A 14,672-nucleotide genomic window follows, 5' to 3' on the forward strand; every position below is an offset into this window, starting at 1 on the left:
AGGACATCTAAACAATCCTTGCCTTGTCCAGGAACTTAAGATCCAATGAGGGAGATAAGGCATGTACATGAATGACCCTACCCCAGCACGGTCGATGATAGGTCTGCAGAAGGATCCAGACAGTGAGTGGTACAGCTCTGGCTGGGGTGTTAGAGCAGACCCCATGGAGAAGGGGGCTGGGGTCCTGACAAATGGACACACTTTCCCTAAGAGGACATTTGAGGGAGAGGGGACTAAATGAGAAAAGCTTAACAAAGATGTTACGGGGGCGGCAGTTTACACAAGTTGGGGCAGGGGTGGGAAATAGGCAGGAAGAGTTGATTAGGAAAAGCTATGGAGATCTTCGTGATATTTCAGGAAGAAAATGTAATCACAGATCTATTTTTGAAGAACATCTCAGTTCCGGAGAGCCAATTGGCTGGTTTGGGAAACAAAAAAGAATCTAATTGCTAATATAGCTATTCCACTGAAAACATGAAGCACAAATATGAAGTGTATTTCTATAGCTTTCCTTAAAAATTGATCTCTTCTTAATCAGGTAATTTGTGCCGCTGTACTGGATACCGACCAATTGTAGAAAGTGGGAAAACTTTCTCCATGGTAAGTTAAATTAAAAAATTTTTTCAGTTAATTTAATATATTAGTGAAGCTTTGCATAAAATCATCTATTGAATTCAATTATCTCTAAACCAATCCTATGTTGACCTTTCTAACCACTGCAAGTTGTTGAATGCCACTGTTGGCATTTTTTTAATAAACCTTTTGCATCTATCTTTTGTGTGTGTGTGTGTGTGAGGAGATCAGCCCTGTGCTAACAAATGCCAATCCTCCTCTTTTTTTTGCTGAGGAAGACTGGCCCTAGGCTAACATCCGTGCCCATCTTCCTCCACTTTATATGGGACACTGCCACAGCATGGCTTGCCAAGCAGTGCGTCAGTGCACGTCCGGGATCCAAACCGGTGAACCCCGGGCCGCCGCAGTGGAGCGCGTGCACTTAACCACTTGCCCCACCAGGCCCGCCCCGCATCTATCTTTTTTATAGCCCTAAATTAGGCACTTTCCTAAGAAGTAACATATACGGTATATGACATCAAGAAATGCAAACTCTGTTGAAGAAAATGAAATATAGACTAAGAAACAATAAAAACATAATTGAAAAGCAAGATATTAAAAGCTCAATATATCCTCTATACCATGTATATAAGTTTTGAAGGAACATGAATTAAAGAGAATTAATAAACAAGGAGGGAAGACACAGAGGAGACATATTGGAGAAGGGGAGTTTTGAGCTAGGTCTTAAAGGAAATGATAGAAATGGACAGGTGAAGAGAGGCCAGGAGAAAATTCCAAGTAAGAAAATGCATGGAAGTAGGAAAAAGAAGGACATTCAAGGTGCAGCTAAGAAATTGATGTGGCTGAAGCATTAGGGAGTAAAAAGACATTATTTTGGCCTAAGGAATTTACACTTAAAGCTGATAACCAATATATAGTCATTGTCTGTTCTCAAGATAGGAGTAACACGAGAACAGTATTTCAAAAGGAAAATTCTTGGCACCTGCCTGTGAGAAGGATAAGCCTGAAGAGACGTGGTGAGGATGAGGGCATGGACTAGTGCAGTATCCCATGCATGAGGGAATGAGGACCTAGACCAGTCTGGTAGATATGGGCCCAGAAAGACAATTCTTTGGAAAGAGATTGCCAGAATCATAACCTCCAAGTGATAAAGGATGCAGTGAAAAAGAAACACAAGTCACGTCAAAGCTGAGAGATCCAAGGAATCAGAGAGGATGAAGAAGGTTGGAAAAGAATGATTTAGTATATGGCAGGGAGGGGTAGTTTTGAGATGTATTAAGTTTTCAGAAAGTTAAATATCAAGCAGAGACATATTTTTGACAATGTTTCAGTTAGGGTGTTTTTCCAGCACCCATTTTTTATGGTAAAAATTTATTTTATATAATTTTGGTTGACCAAAAACAATTCAAGATGCACAAGTTAATTCCAAATAATAAAAAGTCTTTGGGAAAAAATCTGCTCTTAGGCCAATAAAGAAGAATTTCAAAAAGCTTTACAAACTACAGGCTAGTTTGTTTTAAATCCTAGGTAAGATTCCTATTTACGTTGAACCTTATGAATGGCCAATATTACACCATTTTTAACCCACAAAAACGGCAGCTTCATATGATTCAACCTAACATGATATGATTGTTTTCCTAGAGATAAAATCTATACGTAGATATTTTTGTCTCATTCACGCTGGGTCCCCACATTCTGCCACTTACAGTTTGTTCCTTTTTGTGCATGGCATTGTCACAAAACCCAAATTCCTTCTGAACTCTGTAGAAAACTACCTCACAAGTAAAAATATCAGGGGCCGCTTCTGCAGCACCTCCCCTGTGTCAGAGACTGTGCGTACCTTTTGCATATTTAAACCCAACAAACCTGTTTGGGATGGATTTTATTTTCCTAATTTAACAATTCACCCCAGCTAGTACGTGCTACAGCAGGAACCAGAACCCAGATGTCCTCGACTCCACCTGCGAAATCCAACCATAGGTCTCCAGGGCCGCAGCCCCTTAGGCTGCGCGTGAAAAGGGCAAACGAGGGTGAGATAAGCAGTCTGAGAGTTGCAGGAACTGACCAGTGAATTCAGGCCAATGACACTACTTTGGGTCTGCATGAAACCTCCTGAAAATTAAGGTAAAATGGTTTAGGACTTGAATCATCCAAATAATTCAGAATAGCTCCAATAACATCCAACTAAACTCTGGTTTTCAGTGTATTTGTATTTGTGTATAGAAAGTCTTAAAAGCAGTTTGCCTTCCCAGGACTTCATTACCGATACACACCGTATCACCCTTACAATAAAGGAGAGCTGTTTTTTTTTGGTTTTTTAATTACCACCTTATAACTATACTCCACTGACCTCACTTCTGGGAGGAAGCCTTAGCTGGTCCCACCTTAGCTTAGAGGTCCCACCCTCCTCTAACCCCCTTTGTCTTCCCCTGAGACTTGAGTGACACCATTAACACAACCTTATCGTGAGCACGATTGCACACTCCCGTAATTTTCTCTAATTGCTCAGTGATGGAACAGCTTGTTCTCTGCCCCACCCCATCCAGAGTCCTGGAGGGCAAGGATGCGCTCTATTACATCTTCAATACCTCCTGTGGGACCTGGCTCTGCCAGGTACTCAGGTTGGTGTTTAAAGAATCAACCGATGACTTTGTTTTAAACTTCCTTACTTCCTAAGGAATCAACTGTTTGTCAAGTGAAAGGATCAGGAAAATGTTGCATGGATCAAGAAGAGAGGTTTTTCATGACTAGACAGGAACAAGTAAGTATCTGCTATTCCACTTCAGTTGGGATTGACTGAGAAATACCCACATAAATCCAAATTTATCTCAGTTTTCTATTCTTTTCAGTGAGTAAAGTGCAAAGTGAATCCAGGGTATAAACAGCCTTAAAAATTGCTCCCAATATTAGTGAGCCCGTGACTTTCACAAGGCCGGTCACCACAGAAGGCTGTTTTTCTTTGGAAGTGTTACAACTTCCTGTGCCTTAATCTGGGTTTACCCCCACATACGCACACACACGAGCACACAAGCACTAGGGGGATGTAAGCAGTGGTGCATCTTCATGCTTGTGGCAAATAAATATCTGCAAATAATACCTGAGACCCAGCACAGAAGTTTAAAACCCAATTTCTGACACCAAAGGAGGAAGCCCAGAGTACAGCAAATCTGCTGGGGGAACCATCGCGGTCCTCTGAGGGTGGGAAGAATCCCACTCAGGGCCGCCTTGTGGCTCTCCACCTCCATTGTGTGTCCGGGGTGTCCAAAGCACAGACCCTGGCTCTGAAATCTCACACTTAGAGATTCCCGTACACCTCTCAGTGACTCGGAAGTTCTATGTGTATTTTGTTTTGTTTTCTTGAGATATGTACCAAACTGTATAATGAAGAAGAATTCCAGCCCTTGGATCCATCCCAGGAACCTATATTTCCTCCTGAACTGATAGTAAGATACTTTTGTTGTCCTTTACTATGATGTGGTTTAAGCCTTTTTGTATTACTCTATGGAATCATCGAGTTTTAGACATTAAAAGTTGGAAGTGTGTCCAGCATGATAACAGGGCAGTCACCCATTTTTAGGGACTTGTTCAGGTCCACTATAAACACTTTGAAGCAAGCAGCTTAGAAGAGCGGTGCTGCCAGGACCTTTGAGACACTTTGGTTCAACCTCTGCAGTTGAAGATACTGAGCTCAGAGAGTGCAGGTGACTTACCCAAGGTCACACTCCTACACCGTGAGATATGTTAAAGGCATTTTGTAAAACTGGTAAAGTAAGAATCAAATGATACTTATTATAATTAAATTACATTATTCTTACAATTAACCTCTCTGATTTCAACTCGGTGGGAAGAAAGAGAGAGAAAATAATATAAATAGTGTGGTGTGCCTGTCATTCCATTCCATGACTATGTCCCGTAGAGAGCATGAGATGAGGGACATGATTCTGAGGCTTCTCAGAGGGCCTCAGTCTCCACGCATCCCTCAGAGCATGAGAACTTGGACACACCCAGTATTTAGAGATTATACGTATGGATACAGATATATACATGTGTATATAAGTGTGTATATATATTACAGAATTGTAAAAAAAATCCATTTACACTCTACCTGATGAATGATTTAAGGAATGTTTTTCAAGGATAATTTTGCCTATAAGCAGTTTTCATCCTACAAAAAACCTAATCCCCCAGGATGAGGCTCCTCTGAGTCACTGTTGGGGTGGAACTAGAACAAGAAGCCTGACCCTTTGGCTCCAGGCTAAGACGCTGTCTCGGTGCCACGAGCCTCCTCTTCACACACTCACTTCACACGTGCAGATGGAGTTTCTCTACTCTACGTCCAGTTGACGGACAGACACCTATGATGATGTTTGTTCAGTGGTGCCCACACAGATCTTATCAGTCCACGTAGTTTCAAACAAGGCCACCCTTCCTGATGCCTGGGAGCTGTGGCACCTCAGAAAGCTCAAATGACAAGCAGGCCATTTGGACACCCAGGCAGCAGACATACTCACAGCTTGTAGTTCACCAGCCTCTCTTGAAATCCTGCTGCCTTTGCTTCTCTGCAGAGAATGGCAGAAGATCCAAACAAGAGGATGCTGACGTTCCTCGGGGAGAGGACCACCTGGATCACCCCCGTGACCCTGAACGACCTTCTGGAGCTGAAGGCCAAGTTCCCCAAAGCCCCCCTTGTCATGGGGAACACTGCAGTGGGTGGGTGGTTTCTAAGCACATTCTTTAGATTAAGTGACGCAAACATCTGTGTCTCTTTTAAACTCTTTGTAAACACAGTTCACTGTTATTAATGGATAGCTACGGTCCTTTAGAATGCTCTTTTGTTTTCTTTTGCAAACGAGCCACTTGTGTCACACTTTTCACTTGGGATTATCAGTACGGGACATCTATTAGCCCCCATTGTCTTCCTTTTCTAATTGCTTTAAATATGTTTCTACTTAAGGACCCAGCATCAAATTCACAGATGAATTCCATCCAGTTTTCGTATCTCCACTCAGGCTTCCAGAACTACATTTTGTGGACACCACAGATGATGGTAAGCACTTTCTTTTTCAAATAGGATGTAACTGTTGACTGTTGGTGGGCTGTCACTAATCAGTCACATGCCCTGGGCTGATTTGAATATCTGACCTCATTTAGTCAATCAAAAATATTTATTCAGCACCTACTATGTGTCCTCTATGAACTTTGTCAAACTGACCCACTCAGCTGCATCACATTGTCCTTGGAGCTGTGATGGCAGGAAGATGCCATGTAGCTCGGCCACTATGGAGGGGCTGACTGAATAAGAAGACTTAAGACGTTGGCTGGCCAGTAGGAAAGGTTCTTGCCAGACGTAACTCCCTGATTCACAAATTTGCTCAAGGCTCATCCTATATCCACATACATTAACCAAAAAAAAAACAACCTGGGCCACAACATTTGAAAAGTTAACTGTGAACAACAATTCTATTTACTTTTACACTCTTTCACAATTTACCAAGTGCTTTCACATCTGTTTCTTTTGATCTTCACAACAACCCCGGGAGGTAGACATAGCAGGTAGCCTTGGTGTCTCCATTCTCCTAAAGAAGATACAGAGTTAAAGGGCTTAAGTAACTTCCCGAACTTCACACAGCTAACACATGGCCAAGTCAGGACTGGATCCTAGGTCTTCCTACTTCCTGCTCCTAGTCAAGTACTCCTTCCACAGACTGCACCGAATAAGGCTGTCTGAGAAACATATCCCATGCTCCACTACCCAAACTCGGTATTTAAATGGATAACAGGTTATAGGAGCTAAAAATCCTACATAACATGGGGTCCTCCCCAATGAGTAAACAGAAACAAATTGGAAAATTGTCTGCTTCCCCCTCTGACCTGCCAATTTTAGGTCAGTCTGCCTGTCCATTTTTTACCTGTTAGAAAGTCCATATCAACGGACTCACAGGAAGAGACGGAGGAAGGGGAGGCCGGGCTGGTAGAGGAGAGGGCTGGAAGGAAGGTGTGGAGGTGCTTGGTTAGGGTGGGGCGGGAGTGGAGAGACTGGGGAGGTGGAGCCTGTACAACTAAATCATCGTTTCTCAGCCTTTTCAGCATTGCCTCTCTAAGGAGCGATAGACGTTTTTTCTCTAATCATCCCTACATGAAACGTTCACACCACAGATAGACCACATATCTGTTTATGTACAGTATGTCTATCGGAGCTTTATATATAAAAAGATGGAGCAGTATTGCCCCCATTGGGAATGCATGAACTAGACGACATCACTACTCACAGCATTCCCTACAAGCACACCTGCAGATAAAACGGACCCACGGGCTTCCATTCAGTTGTTCTGATAAGGGAACAATAGGAAGAGACGGCTGTGGAAGATGGCAAGTAGGCGATGCAGATTTGCAGGTCAATTCCCACTTAGGCTTAATGATCTTTTAAAAGTCTTACAGAATCTTGGCTGAAATTTTTATAGTTGATCAATATATTCAGGGAATAAACAAAGTAATGAGTTTCAGATATCTGTGGTTGATATGTCCTAAAATATGACTGTATACATAACTGAGAAAAGGAATTTGGCACTTAATATTTAGGAATAAAGCAAATTGCCAGAAATATCTTTATCTTTGGTTTTTGTGATTCTAAGTTAATATGAAAAGAGAAGATATATTTGAAAGATTGTTTCCACGAAGCCCATGTGTTTTGTTACAGTTCACTTTTAAGTTTATATTCCACTACCCTATTTTCAGGGGTGACAATAGGTGCGGGGTACAGCCTGGCCCAGTTGAACGATGCCTTACATTTTACTGTTTCGGAGCAACCAAAGGAGAAGACCAAGACCTACCGTGCCCTCCTGAAGCATCTGAGGACACTTGCTGGAGCCCAGATTAGGAATATGGCGGTATGTGAAATTAGCCACAGTTATGGACAGTCTTACAGTGCTGTTCAGTTTAGCAAACATTACTCTGAAGACGAAGCCCAAGTCAAAGTTGAAGTCTCTACAATGAGCGTGAGTGGGTGTGTCTGTGCCCAAAGTGAGAGGTAGCACATTGTGGGTATGTGTGTGTCCACACTAAAAAGTGGCATATTGTACGGCAAGAGTATGGTGCTAGAGTCAGAAGACGCCCAACATCTCCCAGCCTGTCCCCTGTGAGTCGTATGATCCTGGAGAAGCCACTTGACCCCTTTAAGCCACTGTCTCTTCACTTTAAAAATTAAGGTTCTGTCTCTAAGATCCTGTCCAGCTCTGACAGTCTATGAAACATGTCTTATCCAAGGTGTAGCAAACAAGACCCTGCATTTCCAAAATACTTTTGTATGGCTGGTTCTCCTCTTGGACCTTTGCACCAAGGTCAGTTTCTAAACATGTGTGTCCCACATGTCTGTTGTTGGATGTCCCCCGTCATCTAGTTTCGTGAGGTTTCCTTATTATTTAAGATTTAAGAGTAATTGGCCCCAGTCACTGCCCATTCCACACATGATGGTCAGTGCAGCGGGATTTGGTGGGGGCATTTCTCGTGATTGTCTCTGGCCCTATCTCTGTTGATTCTCAAAATCCACCATGTGTTTTCACCTTCTGCATCTTCTGCCCCTTTTTCTGGACCACACTGCTCCTCTCAACATCACCTTTGCCCCCCTAACTCCCTCCGAAGGTCCTCGTTCGAGGCTATGTCTGAAACAGCTTTATTGACGGTTTAGGACAACAGAGAAGAATTCTGTTGTGCAGCAGCACAGCAAACATTTTGAATGTGAATGCTACATATCCCACTGCTTTAGAGTTTCTCAGGCTCCGGTCTCCACCTTCTCCCATGTTATCGGACACTCATGATAAGATCAGTTCTCAAAGAAATTTTCCTCTGCACTGCACGTGGAAAAGGAATATTTTCTCAAGCAATAAGTTTGGACTAGGGTCAGTGGTGGGAATCTTGCACAATATGTTATCTGAATCTATTTCACCACCCCCAAAACTCTGCTAGATCTTTCCGTAGGAGTAAAGAAGAGAATTAAAAACTTACACGAGATCCCTGTATACATATAATTCCTTATTTGTCAAATAACTAAGTGTAGCTAAAAAAATGTCATCTTTTTTTATTTAGACTTTAGGAGGACATGTGGTGAGCAGACCTAATTTTTCTGACCTAAATCCCATTTTGGCGGCAGGAAATGCTGTCATCAATCTGATATCTAAAGGTAAGAGACCAAGCTCTGGACACCTATTTTATAATTATCACTGTCAGTTATGTAGCTCCTCTCATAAACCATGCACTAGGAACCCAAGTATACCCACCTTAGAGTCACCGAATATATACAGGCTGTCTACATGTCCTCAAAGGTGGGGATGAAACTGGACCACTTATCCTGTTCTCCAGATGTTCTATGTTTTCGTAGATCAGATAAGTTATTGTACCTGACAATTCTTTTTAACAATTGGCCACATTTATGCACAGTCCAAACTGTAGTATCAAAGTATTTAAAGAAAAAATTATTGAGATGTATCTCTGCGGTCTGTTTTTTTGGTTTGTTTATTGAAGATGGGCCCTGCGCTAACATCTGTTGCCAATCTTCCTCTTATTTTCTTTTTTCTCCCCAAAGCCCCAGTACATAGTTGTGTATCATAGTTGTACAGTTATAGTTCTTCTATATGGGACACTGCCTCAGCATGGCTTGATGAACGGTATGTAGGTCCACGCCCAGGATCCGAAGCGGCAAACCCCGGGCTGCCAACGTGGAGGACAAGAACTTAACTGCTATGCCACCGGGCCAGCCCCCATCTCTGTGGTTTTAAAGTTTGATGACATATTTCATTTCAGAGCTTTATAAAGATGGAAATTTTTCTTATAGGACTTTTCATTTTAAACAAAATCAAGTTTGTGGGGCATATTACTCATTACTTCCCTCTTTATTCAAAGATGGCTTGAGCTTTGCCAAGGAAAAATGATTCAAACTTAAGGAAATGATGAATGTATATTATTCATAGGGCTATTGATGTAAGATACCCTCTCTTAGATTAAAATCACATTTAAAAAAATATGGTGGCTCAAATAAGAGAGTATGGTAAACGTTTGAAAAAAAAGCTATGTATCAGACATCCCATCTCTGCCACTAGGGTCACCTCCAGCACTTTGGACAGGTCACTTAACCCTCAGGACCTCAGTTTTCCCATTTGTGAAATACATTGTAGCCCTTGTACCCATTTCCCATTTGTGAACCTACTTTGTACTGGGTTGTTTCCAAACAGCTCTAAAGTTCTTCAAGGCCAACATTGTGAGTGGTGTGTAGTGGACACTAAGAACCAGAAAAGACTTTTCAGCTTATCTGGTCCAACCCTGCCATTCTGCAGATGAGGAACCAGAAGCCCCAGTGTTCTGTGACTTGCCTAGGATGACCCAGCTTGGGAGCTGGAACTAGAACCCAGATTGTGCTTTTTTTCCACCAAATACATCACATCTGTCCCTTGCTGCACATTCTCCAATTTGATAAGTTCATCCTAATCAAGGTCATTTTCTCTAATAGAAGGAGAACGGCAGATTCCTTTAGACGGCCGTTTCCTGGAGAGATCACCTGAAGCCAACCTTAAACCGGAAGAGATTGTCTTATCTGTCTACATTCCCCACTCTACTCCGGTAAGGGCTCCCTGACTCGCCACCCGCCCCAAGAGAGTCCAGCTCGCCCTGCGCAGCGAGCCGTACACAGGCTTCCAGGGATGGCCTCCTTCCATTTCCTAGCAGCTGCTGTGGGGAGACTTTGGGGCTGCTCACAGGAAGAGGCAAATTCCCAGATGACCATTTGATGTGTTTTCATATCAGAGCCACATTGTGACTTTTGGGTATCCTGGCCACTTTTGCCTTCATGGGTTCCTTCCTCCATAAAAAATTAAATTAAATTAAAAAAATCTGTCAGTATAAAGATGGATATAGTCCAGGCTGCATTCGGTGTTATGTATTCATTATTATTACATTCTTTTGTTTTGTTTTGTTTTTAAAAGAAATTAAAAGAAAAACATTTCTGTGGGTCCTATCTCTCTGCAAAAGGAGAGCCTTTTGTGTGAGGAGCTGAATTTTTGGTTTCAGATAAATATGTATCTTAGTGAAGACTGAGTAAAACTATAGTCGGCATCATCTACAGCAAGTTTCTGGTAAACTGAAAGTTCCTTATCATAAAGATACTTGCAAGTCAACCAACATTTATTAACCAAATGCTTTAAGTAAAATTATTTATTTGTTAACTACCTACCACCCTACATGCCAAGCTAAACCCTGAAGACACTATAGGAATTTATATGACACGGGGTCCTGTCCTTGAAGGTCTCTAAATCTAAGAAAAAGGGTTTGAAATAGGAAATAACTCATCATCTCAGACAGGAAATGAGAGAATGAAGAGCAGATCCAGCGTCAGGGGAGCCCTCGCTGATGTTGTTCAGAGGGGAGGGGGGCATTTGGGATTGAGCACAGACCAGTGGAGAGAAGGTGGTGGTCATTCCAGGCAAGAGAATGGCGTGGGGTGGGGGCTGGGAGGAAGGGCAGGTTGGAGGCCAGGCAGCATCTCAGCCCCATGAGATGAGGCTGGGAGAGGTGCTGGGCTCCATCACCCAGCACATCTGTTGCTCCATCAAGGAGTGCGTACATGTTCTAGTAGACAGCCACCTTTGAAGGCTTTAAAGCAAAATCTTAATGAAAGTGGTATTTTAGGAATACGGATCCACTAGAAAGATAGAAGATAAATTGGTTGGAGGATAAAATGAAAGAAGAATGACCAGTTAGGAGGCTAATACAATAATTCAGGCGGGAGAAAGTACTGAGCGTAGTGGCAGCAGGAATGGAAAGTCCCCAGCAGTCAGTACAGCAGAGTAAATATGATCATGGTGTCTCAAACACTCCTGTACCACCATTGCTTTCTATGTCAAAAAATGTTTTATCCTTGACAGGTCCGTGGTGAATAGAGTTAATCTCTCCCCCATCCCCACCAAGGTGCTGGCCACACAAAGAGGTTTTGTGGCTCTAATGTTTTACGCTAGTAACGAGATTTACCCTAGAATGACAGATTTAAACCTGGAAAGAACTTTGGAGACCATTTGGTCCACTAGTTTTCAAGTTTTGGGTTTTTTCAACAGTAGAAATTTTTATTCAAATGAAATCTGAACACCAAACTAAAACAGACAAAAGTGGAGATGTGGTGAGAGACACCCCACAGCCTGATCTTCCCCTCGCCCCTCTTAGCAGCCCCTGAGGCACCATCTGACCAAACCCAACCTTCTCATTTTAAAAATACTAAGACCCAAACAGTTTAAGTCACTTCCTGAGGCCACATGGGGTGACTCAGACTTGAAAGTAGAGAAGCATAGACTTTAGAGCCAGCCTGCTTAGATTTGAACCCCAGCTCTGCCACTTACTGTATGACCCTGTGCAAGTTACTTAACGCCTCAGTTTCCTCATCAGTAAATTGGGAAGGAGTGGAGTCATCCTGAGGATGAAACAGGAATACATATAAAGCACATAGGCCTGTCCTCATAGAGTCAGCATCACAGTCAACAACAGTACCTGTGTGAGAACTCAGTGTCATTCACAGGGTCCTGTTCATTATAAACAGTCATCAGGGTTGTTGCTGTTCGTCGGTCAGTGGAGATAAGCACGAAACATTCTGAGTATTTTTCTATTCCCAGTGGCACTTTGTGTCAGGACTCCGGCAGGCCCAGCGTCAGGAGAACGCCTTTGCCATTGTCAACGCGGGGATGAGTGTGAAGTTTGAAGATGGCACAGCCAGGATCAAGGACCTCCACATGTTCTACGGAAGCGTTGGCCCCAGCGTTGTCTCTGTCGCACAGACGTGCCAGCGGCTCATTGGGAGGTGCGTCACAGCACATCCGGAACACGAAACGCCGGCCTTTCTGTCTTAATATTTTCATGAAAATAGCGCTTGGAGAATTTTTTATTATAAAAATTATGTATATATAATCATGAAGAAAATTTAAGCACTGCAGAAAAGTATAAAAGAAATAAAAATCACCCAAAAGCCGAACTTTTTCGAGATAACAATGACTCTTTTATTGCAGTTTCTATAATAAGATTAACGCACAAATTAATCTAAGTAGATATTATCTTCAAAATTTCACTTTTAATAACCTGCAAAGTAAGTAAACGTTGCTAATACTGTGTCCTAAGACATCTAAAAACGTCCTTAAACCATGTAAAGAAGATGAAATACTCCAAAAGGTTAAATAGCCTTCTTCCTGTCAGTCTCATTATTTTTAGCATTTGGAAAGTAAGTTTTTAAAATTCTTCCAACTAGTGCTTTTATAATAATTTTTATCCACTCATCATATTCATTGTCAACAATTAGAACTTAATGCAATTTTTTTCCTCAGATACTAAAATAACTGAATGCTTCCAAAGCATTTACATAGAAACTTTCATTTGTGAAAAATTTTACAACTATCTTCAATAATCCAGTCATTTACCAGTCGTTACTGTTATCTTCAATAATCCAGTCATTTACCAGTCGTTACTGTTATCTTCAATAATCCAGTCATTTACCAGTCGTTACTGTGCAGTGTGCATGCCAGGCTTGGACTGGCTGCTGAGTACAGCAGTGAACAAGACCGAGTCCTGCATCATGGGAAGCTTTGATTTTATTCCTTTTTTTACCCAAGTTATTTGAGGTAAATCAACATGCCCAGGATGAAATAATTAAAATAAGGAAAATCTAGGAGCCTCTGCATCCAATTCTAAAGAAAGCTAGTGAAATAATCTAGGATATTTCCGTCCTCCCTTGCTCCATCAGTTTAGGGTCTGTCTTTGCCTCTCCTGTGAAATGTTGACACTCTTTCTTTCTAGGCGATGGGATGACCCAATGCTTGGTGATGCGTGCCGCTGGGTCCTGGAAGAGATCTACATCCCGCCGGCAGCTGAGGGCGGCATGGTAGAATATAGGCGGACGCTCATCATCAGCTTACTCTTCAAATTCTACCTCAAAGTGAGGCGAGGACTGAATAAAATGGTAAGTATTTTCTCTGGGTCTCTGGGGCCTTGACATTCTGAGCGCGAGTCTTGCACGTGAAGGACCTTCCCTGCCTGGCTTTGATAATGGGGCCCTCAGTGTGGGGCTCCCAGCCCCCCACCGCTTCCTCCTGGCCTTTCTCTCTTCCTCTCCTTCCCACTCCCTTCTCCTTCACTCCTGGGCTGAGAAGGGGACGACCTTGTTAATCCATTTGCCCTATCATTTGTGTGACAAGTACTAATATGCAATATCAAGTTGACCTACAGTAGCAAAAAACCTTCAGTAAGCAAATTACGTATAACATCTTTTCCTGTTTTAAAGAAAATTTTCTTGTTAAAATAATACCTACTTTAATGTTTAGAAAATGTGAGTAAGCCAAAAAGGAGGAGAAAATCAGTTATAATTCCATCACCCGTAGTTAGCAACTACCAATAATCTGTGTGTATCTTTCTAAGCCCTTCTTTATGGATGTGTATGTATAGGCACCACACTATACATCTATAGAACTGTTTATAAAGCTTGCTGATTTCACTTAGTAACATAAACATCTGTCAGTGTCATTAAATATTCTTCAATGACATCATGACATAATGGTTGAGTGTCATGTTTATGGAGATATGTACCATTATTTGATCTATTCCTTATTTTTGGACATTTAGATTGCTTCCAGTTTTTTGTTAACCATTTTTTTCTTACCTAACCTAGTTTAAAATGACTTCCACAGCAGTGTTTCTCAAAATATGGTCCATGACTGTGTGTCCCCTTGAAAAGCCATGAGTCGACCCAAAAATGGCAGACAAATGACTCCACCCACATTTCCTTTACAGCTGAGAGCTTTACTCTGTTAGTTCAGCCAGTCTCTTTTTTATTATTTTTATTATTATTATTTATTATTCATATTATCATATTCTATTATACTTTATTATATACTCTATTACACATTATATAATGTATTCAGTATATAAATAGATAATCAGTATATATCTAATACATTATTGTATATAATCTATTAAATATATTTTTTATTTTATATCTGTTATATATTATCATATATTCTCTTACATATTACATATCTTACGTTATATCTTGTATCATTATAAAAGAATTCAAAATACAGAGA

At 41.6% G+C, this 14,672-nt stretch overlaps 1 protein-coding gene across 1 annotated transcript in view; it reads left to right on the forward strand.

Moving 5' to 3' along the window:
- The window catches only part of LOC101409147 (aldehyde oxidase 4), a 57,854-nt gene that overhangs the window by 13,795 nt on the left and 29,387 nt on the right, over positions 1 to 14,672 (forward strand). Inside the window, exons 6-15 of the mRNA XM_004426779.3 lie at positions 539 to 600; positions 3,251 to 3,334; positions 3,936 to 4,016; positions 5,139 to 5,283; positions 5,528 to 5,620; positions 7,309 to 7,460; positions 8,656 to 8,749; positions 10,073 to 10,182; positions 12,219 to 12,403; positions 13,390 to 13,552. Coding sequence (XP_004426836.1) covers positions 539 to 600; positions 3,251 to 3,334; positions 3,936 to 4,016; positions 5,139 to 5,283; positions 5,528 to 5,620; positions 7,309 to 7,460; positions 8,656 to 8,749; positions 10,073 to 10,182; positions 12,219 to 12,403; positions 13,390 to 13,552 — 1,169 coding nt within the window. The remainder of the gene's footprint in view (positions 1 to 538; positions 601 to 3,250; positions 3,335 to 3,935; positions 4,017 to 5,138; positions 5,284 to 5,527; positions 5,621 to 7,308; positions 7,461 to 8,655; positions 8,750 to 10,072; positions 10,183 to 12,218; positions 12,404 to 13,389; positions 13,553 to 14,672) is intronic.

Source organism: Ceratotherium simum, chromosome 9 (assembly GCF_057802395.1).
Source record: "Ceratotherium simum simum isolate JZ-2026a chromosome 9, ASM5780239v1, whole genome shotgun sequence".
Taxonomy (NCBI): domain Eukaryota; kingdom Metazoa; phylum Chordata; class Mammalia; order Perissodactyla; family Rhinocerotidae; genus Ceratotherium; species Ceratotherium simum.